Genomic DNA, 21182 nt, shown 5'->3' with positions numbered 1-21182 from the left:
GCACATGCATGCTTGGCTTGAAGTTGAGCGTCTATGTGTATGGGGGGAGGTGGGTCAGGAGTGGCCAACTATCTATGGTGTACGGCCACCTTTAGGGTTTAAGGCTTTTATTTATTTTAGCGCTGACATATTCCGCCACGCGTTACAGACATCAGCATCAGGCTGTCCCCAATGGGGCTCACAATCTAAGTTCTCTATCAGTATGTCTTTGGAGTGTGGGAGGAAACCGGAGAACCCGGAAGAAACCCACACATACACGGGGAGAACATACAAACTTTCTAGGTCTTGTGTACTTATTCACACACATACAGCATTCTCCGTGTGCATAAAAGGTTCAGAGAGAATTTGGGGTGAAGGGGGTTTTCTGGGGAAAATTAACTATTTACCAATTGTGCTCTCCTTCACTTCCGGGGCCCCAAGGAGCAGGTCCCAGCATGCCCTAGTGATATTCCATCAATGTCTGTGATGGGAATACACCTTTAAATATTCCTGGAAAAGCCCTTTAATTCCTTATCTAGGTGCTTCTGAATGCAATCAACTGGTCTCCATGATGAGAAGCGCTCAGTGTTCTTATTGCTTACAAAAATAAATAAATAATATATAAAAATAAATAAATAAAAATCCACTTCTCCAGGATTGATGTCACATATCTTCAGGTCTGAAAGCCCTCCAGAATCCTTCGCATAACAATAGCAGCTCTTTCCGTCCAATGCACTCTGCTCTCTTTCATCAGACAGCCCATCCAGCTCCAGCAGTCAAAGAGTTAACAGCCTATATAAGCCAAGCAGCCAGGGAGGATGCCCACACTGTGAGGACTCCAGAGGAAGGCTGACCTGCGCCCTCTAGTGGCTGTTATGTGCATGCAGTCTGCAGAGGAGGTTACCTCACTGGGGCAGGGCTGGCAGAAGCCTCTCCTCCTGCCATGACATCAGCCCTCACTCAGCCACTGTGAGCTGCTGCTGGAAGTTCAGACTTTGAGGTGGGCACAGAGGACCTAGCACTTCTCAGCGCGCAGGGAATGATGCTGCCTGCTACAAGCTCACACAGCTAAGCTGCTCTCCTGCCTGTCTCTATGGTCATCCTACAGCCTGGGGGACTTATATGCTCTATAGGACTACAACTGGAATATTCCCTCTCACAGATCCCTGGCAGGACTGGATTCCTTCTTCTGCACAGATTTTCCAGGTAAGCCACACATCAGTGGACTTCTCCAGCAGTGATCAGCATGTTCTTCTCCATGGAGGACTCTAAAGCTATGACATGCAACTCTATATTCTTTGCAAACATGTATGTGATCTAGAGAGGAGGATAGTCAGGGGGGGAAAGAGTGTCAGCTCCTGGGCACAACCTGCAGCTGAAGTTTCCTCCACCTGTCCAATGGTCCCTAAGAACAGGGTAGAGGTAGCAGGGGCTGCACATGGGTGGGGGTCCCCTAAAATACCAGAGAGGAGAATCAGTACTGGATGTAGACTGAAGGCAGAGCCCCAGCTCGGTGATACATGGAGGTTAGTAGTGAGAAGACAACACAAATGAACAGCTACACCTACATCTCAAAACCTGAACTGCTGTATAGGAAAAAAACAAAAACCCTCTCCCCCCCGACACAGCATTACTGTGGGAATGAATCCTATTTCAAAAAAAAAAAATCCTCTCCTATTCTAGACATTAAACTAAAATTCACTGCCTGAAGTATGTGACTAGCATAGCAATGGAAGGACAGATAATGGCAAGCTTATGGGACTCGGCATTGTCTCCGCGCTGGGGAACCCCACTGACAATAGGGAATTATGTTTTTTTTTTCTTTAAATGTAAAAAGCAGCAAGGGGACTAGATGAGGGGGATTTAATGGGAAGAAGAGGCTAGCTCCTATAGAGTAGTCTGTGCTCATCCAGGACGTGTACTGGGGAGTCCATATCGTCTACATCTGGGATTGATATCCAGTCCATGTTTCTTAGGGATCCGGCTATGGTGGGCACACAGAAGTGTGGGCGCCTGTGTCTGTCTGCTCAGCCCTGGCTCCTACCCATGGGCTGCAGCTGCTAGCCCACCACAGAGCTGTGCCTCTACTTCCAGATCAGACTCTCCAGCCAAGGAGATTAATCCCTGCAAATATATTCATTCAGCATTAGCCTCTAATCGGGTTATCTGCAGAAGGCTCAGGCTGCCAGTGTCCACCCTGCCACCAATACCACCGGTAATAAACATACTACCATGATAATACAGCGCACACATATATATACTGCACTACTCAGACACACATGTAGACACTGCTACATAATCACATAACTGTCACATATATACACTGTGTAACAGACAAGTGCATACTGTGTCAAACAGACATGTATACTGTGTCATGTAAACACTCAGATAAACACATCCACTGTCTCATATATACATACACTGTGTCACATGTAAACACCTACAACTATACACTGTCACATATACACTGTGTAATACAGACAAGTGCATACTGTCTCATGTAAACACATACATACACTGAGTCATATCAACACCTACAACTATACACTGTCACAGAGACACACATACTGTCACACACACATACTGTCACACACACACACAGTCACACACACACATACTGTCACACACACACACATACTGTCACACACACACACAGTCACACACACACATACTGTCACACACACACACATACTGTCACACACAGTGTTACATATAAACACACACACATACTGTCACACACACACACATACTGTCACACACACACATACTGTCACACACACACATACTGTCACACACACAGTGTTACATATAAACACACATACTCACTGTACATAACCACATATATACACACACAAAACCTCCACATACATACAAACCTACTATTGATACAGATCCATAAGAGACACACACATTTGTACACATACTATGTTACCTATTACACTCCATCTACATTATAACATTATACAGCTTTCTCCCCCCCCCCCCCCCCCGTTTCGTACTTTGCACCCTCGCTAAATTAAAGATGGCCAGCAGTCAGTCCAGCTCTCCACTGGTTAACTGCCCATGAGACGGGCATGGGATTACTGATCATATGCTGAACACGCCCTCTGCATGCCTATAATTGACCAGCTCTATATGGAATAGCCGTTTGCTCCGTATCAAAGCCAGGGAAATGCATTTGGTCAAATTCTGGCTGCTGTCACACTTTGTTACTAGACTATTAATTATCTATTCCCTGGGTCCGTTCTCTCTGTACAGCTCTGTCCAATCAGATAAACTCTAATTATGCTCGCCATCTAGCGCCTGCGGGTGTGCAGTCCTAACTAACATTACTCTCCCGCAGGATGAAAAAACACAATTATCTGTTTAGGCTTGAGGCATGAAATAAAAAAAATCTCACTCCACGAAAAGACAGTCTTGTGAGGGGCCGTTCTGTGCTGCGTGATTGGACAGCCATGTTCCTTTCTTTTACAGAAATGCAGAAAATGATTCCCTCTAGTTTTATAAATCACCACTCCTATAGTAATACATGTCCACTGACACATAGGTATCAATACATGTACCTACATGATCACACTGTAAGAGTATATAGAGCTATAAGGTGTATACTGTGAAAGAGGGGTAGATGGGTGAATGCTCTTATGTGTAGTCCCCATGAACAGTCTGTGTGTAGTAGTCTATAGGTCTGAAAGCTGAATGTTACCTAGAAAGGATTGGCGTTTATTTGTGCTCCCTAACCTCGGGCTACATAACCAAGTGAGCCATGGCGAGTTATAAAGGGGGCAGCGCCGATCTGCTGGCACCACTGCATTGTGAGGAATAATGACTAAATAAATACCATGGTTAATGAAATCAGCATGGCCATTAGGGCTTCAGTGAGCCCTTCAAAAGGAGACCTTTCCCTTGCACACAGCGCTGTTCCACTCAACGGGGGACTTTGTTGCAATTAAAGTTGGGAAAGCCGGACAGAAGCGGCGAGTGTCTGACTTGTGGGTCTCAACAGAAAAAGGTGTCTAAGAGAGTGGACCACCCCCCGATGGGCATAAGCTCAGCTGGAGCAAGTTTTTCAGCTCAATTTTTTTTCTTTTCCTCCCCCCCCCCCCCCCTTTTTAACTTTATGAACAAAGCAAAGTCAGGGCTGCTTCCTGGCTGTATGTGAAGGCTCGGAAATAGAGGCTACTTTACATCAGGTACAGGACACTTTGTAACCATATCTGTAGCAGTTCAGAAAAAACACAAAACAGGACCTTGGCCTGAAACATCATTCTTTTTTTCCCCTTATGGCTCTTCCACAAGCATTCCATTACGAGTCTTGTATGCTGAAGCTATCTCATGGAGGTTTCACACCAGAAGTTGCTGCTACTGTTAAATTGTAACTTTATGTATGCTACACTTATTACTAGTTATATATACAGGGTTTTCAAATGGTGTTCATTCTGGCATTGATAACCAATGACTTCATAATTGTAAAAACGTCTTGGGTGTTGAGCAAAAAAGCTAATTTGCAGTCAGGAGCGGGAACACGTATCCACTTGTCACGCCCGGGGGGGGGGGGGGGGGGGGGAGTGTCAGGGATTTTTAAACTCTTTTTTAACAGGTAGGACACCAAAAACTTCCTGCACTTCTAGAAACAATGAGATCAATTGTTTTGCGTTCTGCCTGCATGTACTTATCTAAGTCGCCTTGACTACTCCTCAGAGGTAACTCTGAACCATGTTCACATAGCAAACCTTGGAAAATATGTCATTGATGATAGGTTTTCAGGTGGGACCTGAATAGTGAGGAGATTGGAGATGTAATCTGGTTTCTATCTCAAGTTTAATGAATGCGGTAAAGACTCCAACATGGTATAATATTGCAGGTTGCAGAATCTATTTGGAGTGGTAGTTGTCCTCTCCATGCTTCTACAGTACTTGCTGGTTCAGTGACCCAGAGGAACTCTGTCTTCTCAAAATCATGCAGATAGTGGAAGCCTCCTAGATCTATTCATGTACTATGTTACCCATTACTTGCCTACACTGAATTTCATTGTTAGTTTAAAGAGTAATAGATTTTGTTTTAGATCTTCCCAAGTCTAATGTTGAAGCAGCAGCCGACCCTCCCAACAATCCATCCACTAGTTATGGTCGCACGTTATATTTCCAGTGTAGGATCTCAATACATTTGGCCAAGTCTTCAATAGCTGGATGTAAAAGTGAAGCGATTAAGACACTTCGTAATAATTCATTATTCCCAACACTAATGAAGTCTAAAATGATTTATGAATGGAATTCAATCCAGAGCCCAGCTGCACCATATTTCTTCTCCACAAGGCCTACTCCTAGATCCTAAAATGTCTGGAATGTCTCCAAAACCCATATAACATTTCCATGTTCCCTATTTTAAAAAATTAATATAATCTCCAGCCCACAGCCTCATAGAAGTGGCCATGAACGATTCCACACGGAACTCTGGACCACCCTAGATCCTCTCTCATAGTTGCTGGTAAACAAAATAGACAACTCCCTGGGTGAAATCCGATGATCGTGGAAAATCTGACTGCTACTGGCCAGGCTGTCATCAATTCCAAAAATGTGAAACACAAGAGAGCATGGCAGATACTTTCAAACTGCAAAATGACTTGCAAATCCTTAGTCCCTCTACATACTTAAACTATTTGCAAAACCATAAAGCTCTTTTACCTACTGAAGTGAACACGTTCAAAAATAAACACAGCAGATCCAGACTAGGAAAGCCGACAGCCCTAAAGTCATGTCGTTAAAAATATAATCGTGCATTCTTGTGTATACAGCCACACGACTCCTCGTAGTCAAGCAATGGGGTTGTGTATGTACCAGTCTTTAAGCCGGTAGCAAAGCCATTGAAAAGAATAGGAACAAGCGGCCCTCTCTTCTCCGCCATGGCCAGGCCCAGGTCATATTTGATGTACAATGAGCAAGGTCAATCAATGCACGTACCAAGAAGAATTAAAGACGGGTTAGACTGCCCATGGCAGGGGGATTGTCCGGGGCTCTGGCTATAACATCAGGGCTAGCTATTGATATGCTAAACATATCATATCAAACAGAGTGGCAAACAGATGTGAAGGGGGCCATCTCTTTATAAGCCGCTGAAGAATTTATTCCAATCTACATTTTTCCGGCAGTCATTATTCCCCCCTCAAAGCTTTGCTTTTGTTTAGTGGATGGTTTTTATGCTTCTGTGTTGTTTGCTATACTTTTTATTGCAGTAAAAAGGCCTACAGTCGCCATAGATCCTAATGAGCTTCCAGTTAAGTCCAGCACAGACCCGACCACAATAGCAGCATTAGACGTCGGTTTGCATGACAATAAGGGTTAAAAAGACACAGTTTAACACTCAACATAAAAATAAAAAAAAATACCAGGGCGCCCACTGCAGTCTTTTCCTCATGCATGCTAATGAAGCAAATCCGCACCTTCAAAGCAACTTTCTTAAACTTGATCTTTTTCTTGCCATATTCTGCTGACAAGTGCTGTCAGTGACAAGATGGAGGAGAAACTGCAAGGAAAAACATGAACTGAACCCAGAGATGAAATAAATATGTAGACTGTTTAAACGGCCTCTTTAATTACGTGCAGGCAGATTGCAGCAGTCATAAAAATACTTTATCGTATGTTTGGCTGCTGCTCAGATTCACTTCAGCAGTTGTTAAAAGAAATTTAACACATGGTAATAATCAGACAGACGTGGAGACAAACATCCGCGGAGTCTGGGGAGGGGGGGGGGGGGTAAAGGGTTAAGTCCACATTGGTGGAAGTCTGTGTCTGATTTGTCTACTAGCAGAGTCTCATCCTCACAACTTACCACGGGAAGCCACCCGTCCGTTCACTGCTAATTAAAACCCTTCCATAGATACATAGTAAAATGGGGCCTTGAGAAGTAACTGCTTAGGCCAGCGGCACATTACCTGAGGCGCTATCCATAATCCCAGCTAGCTTAACCCTATATTAAAGATTAATCAAGTGGAGATGGAATTTATTTTAAATAAAAGAGGGCTCCGGCATTTATTAGTCGGCATACTGGCAGCGAGGAGCATTTTAATTCTGGAACAGATGCTCTGCTTGCTGGATGCCATGTAATTACTGAGTGGAGAGGCAAATTGCTGCTACGGCATTCCTTAATTTCAGGGTCAAGTATTTCCAGCTTACGCAAATTCTTTTACTTGTCACTCTAAGCACCTTGGCAGGTCGACCCGTACATCATATAGATCTGTTAAAGCGACAGAAAGATTTGCACAAATCAAAAAGGCAAATAAAACGAGCCATTTATTAGTTCAATACAATCAGAAGCTCTTGGTGGATCAGAAACGCTTTACAATGTGCCTGTGCCATATGTAGACTGGAGGCAGGCAATCTGTGATGTCACCGCTGCCTGGTGATTTAATGGGTATGAGTTCTGTGATTGCCTCCACCGTCAGTGCTAAGGACATACATTACATGCACACCCTACAGTCCATGCAGTAAGACATTTTATGGTGCCAGCACATGCTTTATAACAGTAGGTCGGCTGCCTTAGTGTGCCCGGGCTGGACTGGCTCTGAGGCTTGGTTATCTATTACATGTATAAAACTTGTGGACAGCGGGGGGGGGGGGGGGGGAATTGTGCTTTGGTCTGTAATAGAAAAAGACAGGTGTCACCGTCTGCTAAAGTAATTTCTCTGCAGTTGGTTGATTGAAGCTGACTTCAATTACAGTCGCTCTTGGATGGATGCACTGGAATGGCTGATGTGAAATACTAGAAATTGTGGCATTGAGTGGCATCATGGTAGTGACCTCTGAGAACTTTGAGGTTTGGCCGTAGAGGAGAAAGTCAAAAGTTGAGTTTATTCTGAAACTAATGAGCACTCATCAGTCAGCCGTTATGTCACATTTCACTCTCACCAATAGATAACTATCATTTTTTCTCTCCCCAGAAATCGTGGACAAACAAGTTCTCGTGAGGAACTTAAAGGAACTAGCACACAACATTTTTTTTTTTTATTGAAAACTTCTTGAAAATTACGCCCTTTACAAAAAAAACTCTTCCTGATATTTCTCTTCCACCAGTTTTTCTTTTAATTTTTAATTTTATTGAATTTTCTTAGTTTGGCTTGGAAACAGTGGTGTTTTCACAACGGGTGTGAACCTTCTGGGATGTGACTACTGTACAGAGAGCATTCATGGTTGAATCTGCACAGGAAAGACAAGGAGGGAAGCATGTACCTACTCTGAATGCACTATTTATTCCAGGCTTTGCTTTATGAATAATGCCCCTGGTGTGGAGTTAATTTTACTGGCGTTCCTGAGGAGCATTTATAAATGGAAAGTCAATTTCTGGCATGAAATTAAGCCAACCAAAAGGGGATTATAAAGAAACTGTTAATCTGGCGTTGGAGAAAACATCACATGGTTGCAGGAAACTGAAGCTAGTTAAACATACGAATTGGTGTCGGCAATAAGCATTGGCTGTGATGTGGACAAGAGACAGTCAAATCCAGTCCCTTCTTCCATGAATAAGGAATAAACACTGTGAAAGAGGAATTGCTCAATGAGATAACCCAGACCTTGCTATTTCGGGAGCTTTCAAAAATCTCTGCCCACAGGAGAATTCAGAGGAACATCAGCTCACACTTCAGGTATGTTTTTGTCTAGTGTCTATTCAGTGCTGATAATGATGGGGAAGAATCTCTGATAGCGATGCTGTATAGCTCATGAGTCATGTCCTTCAGACCCCTTTGTGTTAGATAAATCCTTCCTTGTACTGCAACATCCAAAAGTGGTCTGTATCCAAGCTCTGAAGGCACCTACACTATGACTGATTATTCGGTCTTCTCATTTAGATGTAAGATGTCATGCATATTTTAAAGATACAACCTCCAGAAGGAGTTGTTTTTGCTGCCTAGACTATACAAACAGGTCAGCAAGGCCCGATTTGCAGGCAGTATGGTTGCAAACACTGTTTAGCCCAAATAAACATGACCATTCAAAATGTATAGAGGAGAGACCATATTAAATATCTGCTACACAACGCAAGAGGTTTCTAATATCTATACCGAGGAGGAAACTGCAGTAAGACCAGTCACTGCCAACACATTCAAATAAATCAAAGAATTAACTAGTTAACAGTGGATCACATTTTATGATTTTATTCGAGAACTGAAATCTATTAATTTTACAGTTGCTAAAAAAGATGCCCCAAGGCTATTTCTACTCTAGTTGTAAGACCAGCATTTACCATATTTATGGAGTTTTTGTTAATACTATTAATAAAACATAATCCTATATGAATGCATAATTCCGATTTCTATCAGCCGTTGAACACAGCTGCTTGCTTAGCAAAGTCTAACTGTAAATACAGTATAGCTCAACAGTGCCCCCAGTGGACAAGTTGTATATAGCAGCCATCAAAGTTTTAGTAAGCATCACAAATTTAATAAAAGAACAAGTCACTTTATTTTCTAATTCTCTGGATTAGGAATCAGTATAATGCTTTTTATAACATTTCTAGGACAACTATCAGTACAACCCACAATGAAAACCTTTTCATTCTGGATTATGTAATATTTTTGACATAGGAGAACAGCTTACATTTTACCCATGGTTATCATTTACAGAGATTGCACCTTCATGGTTGACAATACAACACTTGATTTTTTTTGTACATGTCTACCCATGTATTGTAGGCACTAATGAAGATGATGTTTTTTTTTTCCTTCTTACAGACCAGCTACCTGAAGCTTTTATCCTTCATGACCATGAGTGCTGAAACCTGGAACTTTCTTGTCGCTTGGACCCAATTACTGTTACTACTTCGGATGGCGCCACATTATGCCAGTGCCAAATCCTGCCCTTCATTATGCCGCTGTGATGGAGGCTTCATTTATTGCAATGATAGAGACTTGACATCTATTCCCTCTGGGATACCAGAGGATGCTACAACTCTGTACCTTCAAAATAATCAGATCAACAATGCGGGGATACCGTCTGACTTGAGAGGCTTGGAGAAAGTGGAGAGAATCTATTTATATCGGAACAGTATAGATGAGTTTCCAATTAACCTCCCCAAAAATGTTAAAGAGTTGCATCTGCAGGAGAACAATATTCGGACTATTACCTACGATGCACTTGCACAGATTCCTGCTATTGAAGAGCTTCATCTTGATGATAATTCCGTGTCTGCAGTGAGCATTGAGGATGGTGCATTCAGAGACAACGTCTATCTCCGACTTCTATTCCTTTCACGAAACCACCTAAGCACAATACCCTGGGGTCTGCCTCGCACCATTGAGGAGCTGCGTTTGGATGATAATCGCATTTCTACTATTGCAGAAATCTCTTTGCAAGACCTTACAAATCTAAAGCGTCTAGTTTTGGATGGAAATCTCTTAAACAATAATGGCCTTGGGGAAAGAGTCTTTATGAACCTGATTAATTTGACAGAACTCTCATTAGTTCGAAATTCCCTAACATCTCCTCCTGCAAATCTGCCAGGCACAAACCTGAAAAAGCTTTATCTTCAGGAGAACCACATGAACTATGTGCCACCCAACGCATTTGCTGATCTAACCCAACTTTATCGGCTTGATATGTCCAACAACAACCTAACGTCTTTACCTCAGGGCATTTTCGATGACCTGGATAATTTGACACAGTTATTCCTACGTAATAATCCATGGTATTGTGGTTGCAAGATGAAATGGGTCCGTGACTGGCTGCAGTCTTTGCCTTCCAAAGTTAATGTCCGTGGACTGATGTGCCAGGCACCAGAACGGGTGAGAGGGATGACTATCAAAGACCTTAACAAAGAGCTGTTTGATTGTAAGGACCGAATTAATACAAAGCCAGTCTACATCACAACAACAACTATGTTAAACACATTGCTTCCGGCACAAGGGCAACGTCCAGTATCTGTGACCAAACAGCCGGAGATTAAGCTGCCTGACCTCAATAAAATTTACAGAACCACTCCAATACCAGTCAGGAAAATTATCACCATCAATGTGAAATCTGTCACTGTTGAAACCATTCACATTTCTTGGAAAATTTCCTTACCGATGAAGTCATTGAGACTGAGCTGGCAATTGGGTCACAGTCCAGTTTTTGGGTCTATAACAGAGACAATCGTCACTGGTGACAGAACAGAATACCTGTTGACTGCTCTCGAGCCAGAGTCTCCATACCGTATATGTATGGTTCCCATGGAAACCGAAAATTTCTTCTTACTGGATGAAACTCCTGTGTGCATCGAAACAGAGACTGCTCCACTTAAAATGTACAACCCAACCACAACATTAAACAGAGAGCAGGAGAAGGAGCCTTATAAAAATTCAAGCTTGCCCCTGGCCGCCATCATAGGTGGAGCTGTGGCGCTGGTGGCAATCTCACTCCTTGCACTGGTTTGCTGGTATGTTCATCGGAACGGTTCCCTCTTTTCCAGGAACTGTGCCTACAGCAAGGGTCGCAGAAGAAAAGATGACTATGCAGAGGCGGGGACTAAAAAGGACAACTCCATTTTAGAAATCAGGGAGACCTCTTTTCAGATGATACCAATAAATAGTGAACCAATGTCCAAGGAGGAGTTTATTTTGCACACTATATTTCCATCTAATGGAGTAACCTTGTACAAAACCAGTCACAGTGAAAGCAGCAGTAACAGAAGCTACAGAGACAGTGGTATACCAGATTCTGACCATTCACATTCATGATGCTTAAGGGCACAAGACTTTTTATAGGAACTTTAAGTGAATGGGATTCACTGTTCTACTGCAAAACACTGGATTATTAAAACACAAAAAATGAACATTTGAAGGAGCAATGTACTGTACATTTGCCATATAATTTATATTTAAGAACTTTTTATTAAAAGTTGAAAAATTTCAGGTTGCTGCTACGATTAAATGTAGTTTGTCACCTGACCACAGTTCTCTATTTTAGTATTTTTTGTAATTTGTACTGTATTTTTTCCTTGCTAATATTGAAGTTACAGACCATTTAACTTTTTTTGTGTTCTACTGAGTAAAAATGACTTGTTGACTGTGAAAGTGAATTTCTTGGATGTGTTGAACAATCAGGATTTTTTTTTTCTCATTTTTATTTCCCAGATCTTTGTAGTAAAAGCACAGGCCGTTTTTTGCATTTCATTTTAAAACATGGTATAAATAAGATGTAGCTACAAAAAAACAAAAAATACGAAAATATTCAAAACATTTAACAGTATTGTTAAGTCTGTAAAAATAAAATGTACGCAACGTTTTTCAATAAACAGAAACAAAATTCAATGTGTGTAGTAATGGGCATAACCCTCCTTTCAAAAGGTCCATGTGATCCACACAAATAACTTACAGGTTAACCCATGCATGCTGGGTATTAACTACATAACAGAGGTCAGTAAAACACAGAAATAAATGGCTTTTTAATACTTTTTTTTTTTAAATAAAAGAAGTACTTTTTATAGGTTATGCTATATCCGCCTAGCATTTTTAGATTGTAGATAAATTAACTCATAAGACCATTTTTAAAAAAAGTCCATCCGCTCAGCAATGATACATGGGGTTAATAATAACATAATATATACATTCATCTGCCACCAAGCAAAATAACCACATATTGCCTATAAGAATACTTATTATATAAAATGTCTGCTAAACTGTTACCCAAAAAAATAAAACATTCTTTTACATAGGACATTCTATGTTCTTGCCAACCAGTTGCCCCTAGTGCCCATTACTACATCATTACATGTTGTGTTATAAATATGTACCATGTCATTTTGCCTCTGTTAATTTAATATTTAAAACGAGAAACATTTGTTGCCATATACCCTCCCCTCCCCCTTCTGTTTTTTTATTTTTTCAAATAATCTCCAAAGTGCGTTGTATGCTCTTTGGGCAGTATTGTATGTGCCTTGATCCAATGCTACACATATTCTGCTTTTTTATGTTTTTTTTTTGGTTTGTTTTTTTGGACAGTGACAATTTTTCATACTTGCGAACTATGAAAAATATCGATCTTATCTCTGAATAAAATGAAAAAAGTTAAAAACTTGTGTGATTTGGTTCATTAGGAGCACATACGTAGGGTCCATGGACGTCTAAAACGTGACTACATTTGCAAGCCATTATTAGGAAACCTAATCAGCGGCAATTATTCGCAGGCTTCTATTGCTTCTTTGTTTAGCGAAGTCCTATCATTTCGAATCTGCAATTTTCACCATTGGGCTATCAAAAGTATTAAGTGTCATGCAACCTTAGAATTAGAAACATACCAGCAGAAGGCAAGCGAGGCACAAATAAGTCCCAAAGGGTCAAGTAAGCACCCAACTGTCTAAACATCACTTATGAGCAAGCATCAGTGCTTAGTTTGTCTGGTTAAAGCAGATGAAGATTGACTGCCCTAAGAAATTGCCCTAATTTATGGTTCTTAAGAGAGACCATTCTTTTCTTCCTTGCAGAGGGGAGGGAGGGGGTTGGGAAAATGATGTTGACATAACTTTAGTATGAATTTCCTGTTATGTTATGGATTACCACCATTGGCGATTGGCAACTTGCCATATATTGAAGAACAAAAACCCCAATGGCCTTTCAGCTAAGGCCAGTAACGTGTTTTCAGATTTTTACATACATAAATATTTTACTTCTGGTCGGGATTAACCTACATAGAGTTTTTCAGGAGTGGTTAGTGATTGAATGCAGTTATAATTTATGGCATACAGGATCGGACTATAGATTTTATGGCTTGCTGTCACTAGCTTACTATCATTGATTAAAGGTATTAAAATAAATAGGCAATGCATCACCTATATTTTTTTACTATTTTAAACTAGATAGTGAAATATATTTCTTTTTTCTAATCACAACGGAAAAATTTACAATGAGAAAATAAAAACTATTCCCTTTACACGATTATGGGGGCATCGATCTTGCCGAAGCTGCTGTTAACAGCCCTCAGAGCTATGCTTTACAGGAGCCACATAGGCCATAAAGACACAACAGACAGAAGATGTTCATTTACTTCTAAGGAAGATATTGTGGGCATATACTGACCTGTGCAGAGGTCACTGTGCAGGGAGGGGGAGGAGTACAGCTGTGACCATCACTTACTGTGTTATCTATATATAGTGTATATACATATATTATCTGCCACTGTTATCCTGCCTGTGATAAGATGACTACTGAAAATCGATCCCTATAGAACAGGAAGTGCTACCTAGTTATGAGGCTCGGTGGCGGGAGTGAAAACTGCATATAAAGATTTTTTTGACTAAAGATGACGGGAAAAAAAAGGTAGTGTTGAACGAGGTTTATAAAATTTCAATTCGGCTACTTCAAATTTCAGAAAAAAACCCCTTTTGTGAGAAATTACTTTGTCACGAAGCGCATTTCTTTTTAAGTAGTGGGCCCAATGACGGGGAATGGCGACTGCGCAGCCCCCATCATTGAACCCCTCAGATGCAGCGTTCATTGCTGATCGCGGCATCGGAGATTAAAAATGAGGGCTTTCAAGGGTTAATTTGTTAAAAAATAAACAAATGATACTCGTAAAGAGGCCCTAGCAGCCTCTCGACTGAAGATCCTGTACGAAATCTTGTACGGAGCGTAATGACGTGATCATACTGACCAGCATGGTGACATCATTCGTCACCGCACATGAGATTTCACACAGGAATTTTCCCTGAAAAACTTGTAGTTTATTAGTTTAAGGCTAAATACACACCAACGTTGTTTGTTTCCGTGTCCCTTCCGTTTTTTTGAGGATAGGATGCGGACCCATTTATTTCAATGGGTCCGCAAAAAATGCAGACAGTACACCGTGTGCTGTCCGCATTGAGTATGTACGTTCCATAGCCCTGCAAAAAAAAAAAATAGAACATGTCCTATTCTTGTCCGTTTTAGGCATTGTTGGATCCGCCAAAAAAAAAAAAAAAAAAGGATGGCATACGGATGTCATCCTTTTTTTTTTGTATTTGCGGACCTCAAAACACATACGGTCGTGTGCATGTAGCCTTATGTGAGCTCAGTAGTCAAGTGGGTGTTAGTATACAAACTTATACAGGGCTGGCTGTCAATCAGTGAAAAGATCACCCAATTGGCTACAAAGCTCAGAAAGATTGGAGATTTAAATGAATAAATTGCAGGTTTTACTGACTCACATCCCATAAAACCATACACCAATCTGCTCAGCTCCTCCTGCTCTATAACATGCTGCCTGCAGACTGCACTGCATTTCTTGGCAACAGGATCTCTTTGAAGCCTTAGAATTATTGACACTAAATGATCATACCGATGCTTGATGGTATCTTCAAAATGGCACCCTTATGCCTGATGCACACGACCGTTGTTTGCTTCCGTGTCCGTTCCGACGATTTTAGCGTTTCAGGTGCGGACCTATTAATTTCTATGGAGCCGTTGAAAATGCGGATAGTGCACCGAGTCCGTGATCCGTGGTTCCAGTCCGTCAAAAATATAACCTGTCCTATTATTTCCTCGGAAAACGGTTTGCGGACCCATTTAAGTCAATGGGACCGCAAAAAAACGCGGAGGCACACAAGATTGTCGTCCGCGTCCGCGTCCATTTTATTCCTATCATTTGCATGGCAAACATGTCAGACTTTTTTTTACATTCCTTTATGTTTGGTGGTCCTCCAAAAATAAAGGAAGACACACGGAAACAAAAACGGAAACTGATCACGGAACAACGGAACCCCATTTTACGGAACGGAACACAACAACGGTCGTGTGCATGAGGCCTTAGGGTACTTTCACACTAGTGTTTTTCTTTTCCGGCACTGAGTTCCGTCAAAAGGGCTCAATGCCAGAAAAAAACTGATCAGGCATATCTCCATGCATTCTGAATGGAGAGCAATTCGTTCAGGATGCATCAGGATTTCTTCCGTTCAGTCATTTTGACTGATCAGGCAAAAGATAAAACCGCAGCATGCTACGGTTTTTTCTTCGGCCCAAAAAACTGAAGACTTGCCTGAATGCCACAGTAATGTAATAGTGCCGGATCTGGCATTTAAAAAAGGTGAAAGAAATAAATGCCGGATGCGTTTTGCCGGATGAGACCGGAAAGATGTATCCGGCATTTCAATGCATTTTTCTGACTGATAAGGATCCTGATCAGTCTAAAAAATGCCTGATCAGTCTTAGGCCTCTTTCACACTTGCGTCGTCCGGATCCGGCGTGTACTCCACTTGCCGGAATTACACTCCGGATCCGGAAAAACGCAAGTGTACTGAAAGCATTTGAAGACGGAACCGTCTTCCAAATGCGTTCAGTGTTACTATGGCACCCAGGACGCTATTAAAGTCCTGGTTGCCATAGTAGGAGCGGGGTAGCGGTATACTTACAGTCCGTGCGGCTCCCGGGGCGCTCCAGAATGACGTCAGAGCGCCCCATGCGCATGGATGACGTGATCCATGCGATCACATGATCCATGCGCTTGGGGCGCCCTGACGTCACTCTGGAGCGCCCGGGGAGCCGCACGGAAGGTAAGTACACTGCTCCCCCGCTCCCCGCTACACTTTACCATGGCTGCCAGGACTTTAGCGTCCCGGCAGCCATGGTAACCATTCAGAAAAAGCTAAATGTCGGGTCCGGCAATGCGCCGAAACGACGTTTAGCTTAAGGCCGGATCCGGATCAATGCCTTTCAATGGGCATTAATTCCGGATCCGGCCTTGCGGCAAGTGTTCCGGATTTTTGGCCGGAGCAGAAAGCGCAGCATGCTGCGGTATTTTCTCCGGCCAAAAAACATTCCGTTCCGGAACTGAAGACATCCTGATGCATCCTGAACGGATTTCTCTCCATTCAGAATGCATTAGGATAATCCTGATCAGGATTCTTCCGGCATAGAGCCCCGACGACGGAACTCTATGCCGGAAGACAAGAACGCAAGTGTGAAAGAGCCCTTACAAATGCCTTCAGTTTGCATACGTTTTGCCGGAACAGGCAGGCAGTTCCGGCGATGGAACTGCTTGCCGGATCACTCTGCCGCAAGTGTGAAAGTAGCCTTAGGGATCGTTCACACAAACATTTTTTGCGTTCCGTATACGGGCCGTTTTTTGAGTTCCGTAATGGAACCATTCATTTCAATGGTTCCGGCAAAAAAATAAAAATAAAATGTATTTAGCATGCATTCCGTTTCCGTATTTTTGTTTTTCTGTTCCATTGAAAGATAGAAAATGTCCTATTATTGCCCACAAATCACGTTCAGTGGCTCCGCAAAAAAAAACGGAACACATACGGAATGTACTCCTTATGTCTTCCGTATCCGTTCCGTTTTTTGCGGAACCATCTATTGAAAATTTTATACCCAGCCCAATTTTTTCTATGTAATTACTGTATACTGTATATGCCATACGGTAAAACGGAACCGGAAACACTACTGAAAAAAAAAATAAAAAAAAATAAAAAAAAATAATGTATCTGGGAAAAAGGCCAGCAAAACACTGAAAAAGACATACGGTCGTGTGAACGAGCCCTTAGCCAAATATTACTAATATTCTTCATATGTCGTATGGTCGGCCCATTAAATTGTCCCTCCAGGTATTCTCTCCAGCCCAATCTGACTTGGGAGTGGAGAAATACACAGCAAGTACAAGTACAGCGCATGGCAGCCCTCTAGCACAGTGTCATGTCTCCACATCCAATGTCTGACCGGGTGGATGAGGATGTTTGGAGGGACACTTTAATGCCCACAGCCGACCAATTATCCCACAAGAAACAAAAAAGATCGGAGACAAAATAGCTTGATGCTTTCCTAGTGGTCTGTGGGGGTCATAATAGTTGTACCCTCACCTGGCGATATGCCACTAAAGTCCACGCTGAGAAGTCACCTGTAATACCTGTGCCATTTATTGCACATGAACAATATAAGTGTAATAAGAAGGGTTATAGGACATAATATACTCTGGGGTCACCTGTTGTGACAGTGGAGAACATGTCATCTCCTGATAAAGTATGGTTAGCTGCTATGAGTGAGAAGAGTCTTTGTATGACAAAAGCCAAAGTAGTAAGACATATCTGACATTAAGATCTACAGGAAAACCAATAGTATTCCATTGTAATTTACTGTATTCCAGATACCAGGGGGCGATCGTGGCTTTACTGATCAGTTTATGGTGTTTGCTATGAGCTAAGCACTTGTCTTGTGGTTATGTAGTTGCCCTAATTTTTTCCCTAAGTACCCCAAGTACTGAGTAACCTTTCTTTACGGACTCCACCATTAGTAAACCTTTAAGAGCATTTCAGTCTACAATACAATAAAAACTGGAGGAGCGACACTTCAAATAACGGCCCCCTGTCCTAAATACAGATATTCAAGGGTTTGTGCCAGGTTTTGAAGTTATTCCCTATCCACAGGACAAGGGAGAACAAATTGATTAGTGGAGGTCCAACCACTGTGACCACAGAACGGGTCTCATTCCCCCGATCTGATGGAGCGCCAGGTCAAGCATACATCCTGCCACTCCATTCATTCTCTATAGGATGACCAGAAATAGCCAACTGTACTCCAATATATCCAGCAGTCGTAAAGAGAATGAAAGGAGTGGCAGGTCGCTCCATCAGATTGAAGGAACATGATGCAGTTCTTTGGATCGGTGGGGGTCCCATTGGTCAGACCCTCATTGATCAGTTAGTTATCACTTATCCGGGGCAAAATTTGGCATAAACGTTTTTAAAGAAACGCCAAGAAATTTTCCAGACCCCACACACAGGCTGAACACTGACACATTACAGTCAATGGGACAATTCACAAACGTGATTTTCAGAGAAAATTGCAGTATGCGCCATTGAGGTCCAATTTTCACCAAGACTCGCACATTCAAGTGAATGGGTGCACGAGAAAAAAATATATCACATGGAGGCAAGCTGTGTGCAGTCTGTTCACAAAATCTTATTTTTGTGGCTGGCACACAGACGAGTTTTAGATCACTCATCTGAATGAGCCCTACTTGCATCTCTGTGCAATAAGCATGATCTGTTCCAGTAGGTGCATTGGCTGTAACTCCTATAGCAGTGAATGTGAACCATGCAAACAGCATGCTAAGCGGTTTCTGGTAGCGTGAGAGTTATAAAAACTGAGTAGCTTGCTCTCCTACACTCTTTGCAAAGTTCCCATCTACTGCTATGGGAGTTGCGGATACAGCACAGTCTGCTTGGCAGTTTCTTTAGCTCCAGTTGATGCTTACTCTGGCTGTTATTTTTTCAAGATAACCCCTTTAAGGAGTTACTCCCATCTGAGCCTTTCATGGCCAACATGGGAGTAACCCCTTAAAGGGGTTATCTTTAAAAAATAATGATGACCTATCCTCAGGGACATTGGTGCTGTCTTCATATATTTTTTGCTATCCTCAGGATAGGTCATCATGACATCTGTGGGGGTCCGAGTCTCAGCACCTTAAGGAGCTGCTGCATTCAATGGAGCTCTGATGAGCGCTGCGGGCTCCCGGCAGCTTTCCAAGCATGACGCCATACGTCTTAGAGTGGCAGTGCTTGGTATTGCAGCTCAACCCCTTTGACGTGAATGGGGCTGAGCTGCACCTAGGCCATGTGAATAATGTACGGTGACATCACATGACCTAGGAAGAGGCTGAGGCGCTTAAAGAGCGCCAGCCTCTTCTGACAGCTGATTGGTGGGGGTACCGTGGGTCAGATTCCCGAAGATCAGATGTTGATGACTAGGGATAAGCAAACTTGTGTTTTCAAGTTGGTCGTACAAGGTTCGGGTTATCTAAGAATTCCTTTATGGATTCCGCTACCACGGACTATAACTTATGGTCCGTGGTAGCAGAATCCATAATGACCCAAACCTGAAAACACAAGTTCGCTCATCCCTATTGATGACCTATTGTCCCAGACCTATTGTCACGGGTGCCAGGAGATCAGCGAGGCTGGCAACACGTGGTTTGATCTGACAGGATCCTTGTGGATCAATTCATGTCTGTGTTGTTTCGGGTAATGGCACACCCCTTGCCTCAAATGTTGCTTATGTGGGCATTTAACCTTTCCTATTTATTGTGGCTTCTCCCACTATGCTGTGCAGTTTATAGCTTCAGTCTTGTTGTGGATTGCTGGTGTTTGGATCTCGGCGGAGTTCCTGTGCTTCCATAGCCATTTGAAGTTAAGTGTCTTCTTCCCCTTTTGTTTATTGTTGGAGTTTTCTTGTGTTGCTCTTTTCCCTGTCATTTGTGTTTAGGCCTGAGGGAGACTGCTGTCCGTCCTACCGTTTGGAGGAACAGGTTGTCTCTTGTCCTGACATTAGCACCAGGGTCCTACAGGGTGAGTTAGGACTTTATGTTCCTGTGTATAAACTCACCTACCACTGGGGTCAGTTTATACTTGCAGTCAGGACTTTCATTATGGTTTCTCTAGGAGGTGACCTGCTCCTTTCCATAGTTTCCAGGCCTTTTCCCCTCACCCCTTTCCCTCCTACGTTCGGTTTGGGTTTCCATTCCACACCGAAGCGCGACACCTATCCTGACAATAGGTCATCAATATTGTCTCCCGGATAACCCCTTTAAAGAATTCACACCCTGCACACAGGTAGAGCAGTCATTGGGCTTGTTGCACCTTAAAATGTTTTTTCAACTCTTTGCAGAGAGGGAACTGGTCATAGGGCTTGGTGTTAATTGCAGCACTGGCGGCCTATACACTTGGGCACTGGGTTGGTACAGCAGTGCAAAGCTAGTACTGCCGAGCAATCTCCATCAAGTACCATGGGTATGCAGCTATTGTACCCTAGAAGAAGTGCAAAAAGTCATCTTTAGCCTTTGTATGAAATCAGAGACATAGGGAGATATGGAACAGTAAAGGCCACGAATACCTCCATAGAAACCTCATTAGGCCTCTCTACAAAACAGAACTGTAATACAGCCACGTTTATGAGAACGGATTTGTTTTTTAAAATCAACTTTTTTTTATTTCTCCAGGATTTCATTGACATGATTCATTAGTTCCATGAGGCTGTGTCAGCGTCACTTCCATGCAGTATTATGAGGGCAGCTGACGAGACAGACAATGTTGGAGTGACAGATAGAAACAGTCGCTCCAGGAATCAATAGTCTCTGTGACAACAGCATTTTGCCAACACATCAGAATCAGATGTGTGCAGTAACCGTACTGCGGGTTATCTGCATCCACTCCGTTTCGACTGGCACATTGATAACACATTATTTAAGGCTCATTCAGTCAACCGTATCCAT

At 42.5% G+C, this 21182-nt stretch overlaps 2 protein-coding genes across 3 annotated transcripts in view; one reads left to right on the top strand and one right to left on the bottom strand.

Moving 5' to 3' along the window:
- The window catches only part of MACROD2 (mono-ADP ribosylhydrolase 2), a 2731696-nt gene that overhangs the window by 2203517 nt on the left and 506997 nt on the right, over window positions 1-21182 (bottom strand). The window lies entirely within an intron of this gene.
- On the top strand, window positions 942-13015 carry FLRT3 (fibronectin leucine rich transmembrane protein 3). The gene is made up of 3 exons (XM_040429977.1): window positions 942-1185; window positions 7913-8614; window positions 9701-13015. Exon 3 carries the CDS (start codon window positions 9728-9730, stop codon window positions 11681-11683), a length of 1956 nt encoding a protein of 651 aa, XP_040285911.1. The 5' UTR covers window positions 942-1185; window positions 7913-8614; window positions 9701-9727; the 3' UTR covers window positions 11684-13015.

Source organism: Bufo bufo, chromosome 4, assembly GCF_905171765.1.
Source record: "Bufo bufo chromosome 4, aBufBuf1.1, whole genome shotgun sequence".
In the NCBI taxonomy this organism is placed as follows: domain Eukaryota; kingdom Metazoa; phylum Chordata; class Amphibia; order Anura; family Bufonidae; genus Bufo; species Bufo bufo.
This window is presented reverse-complemented; position numbering and strand designations above follow the sequence as displayed.

Coding starts and splice junctions, on each gene's coding strand:
- FLRT3 (XM_040429977.1), top strand. CDS start 9,728: ATGACCATGAGTGCTGAAACCTGGAACTTTCTTGTCGCTTGGACCCAA.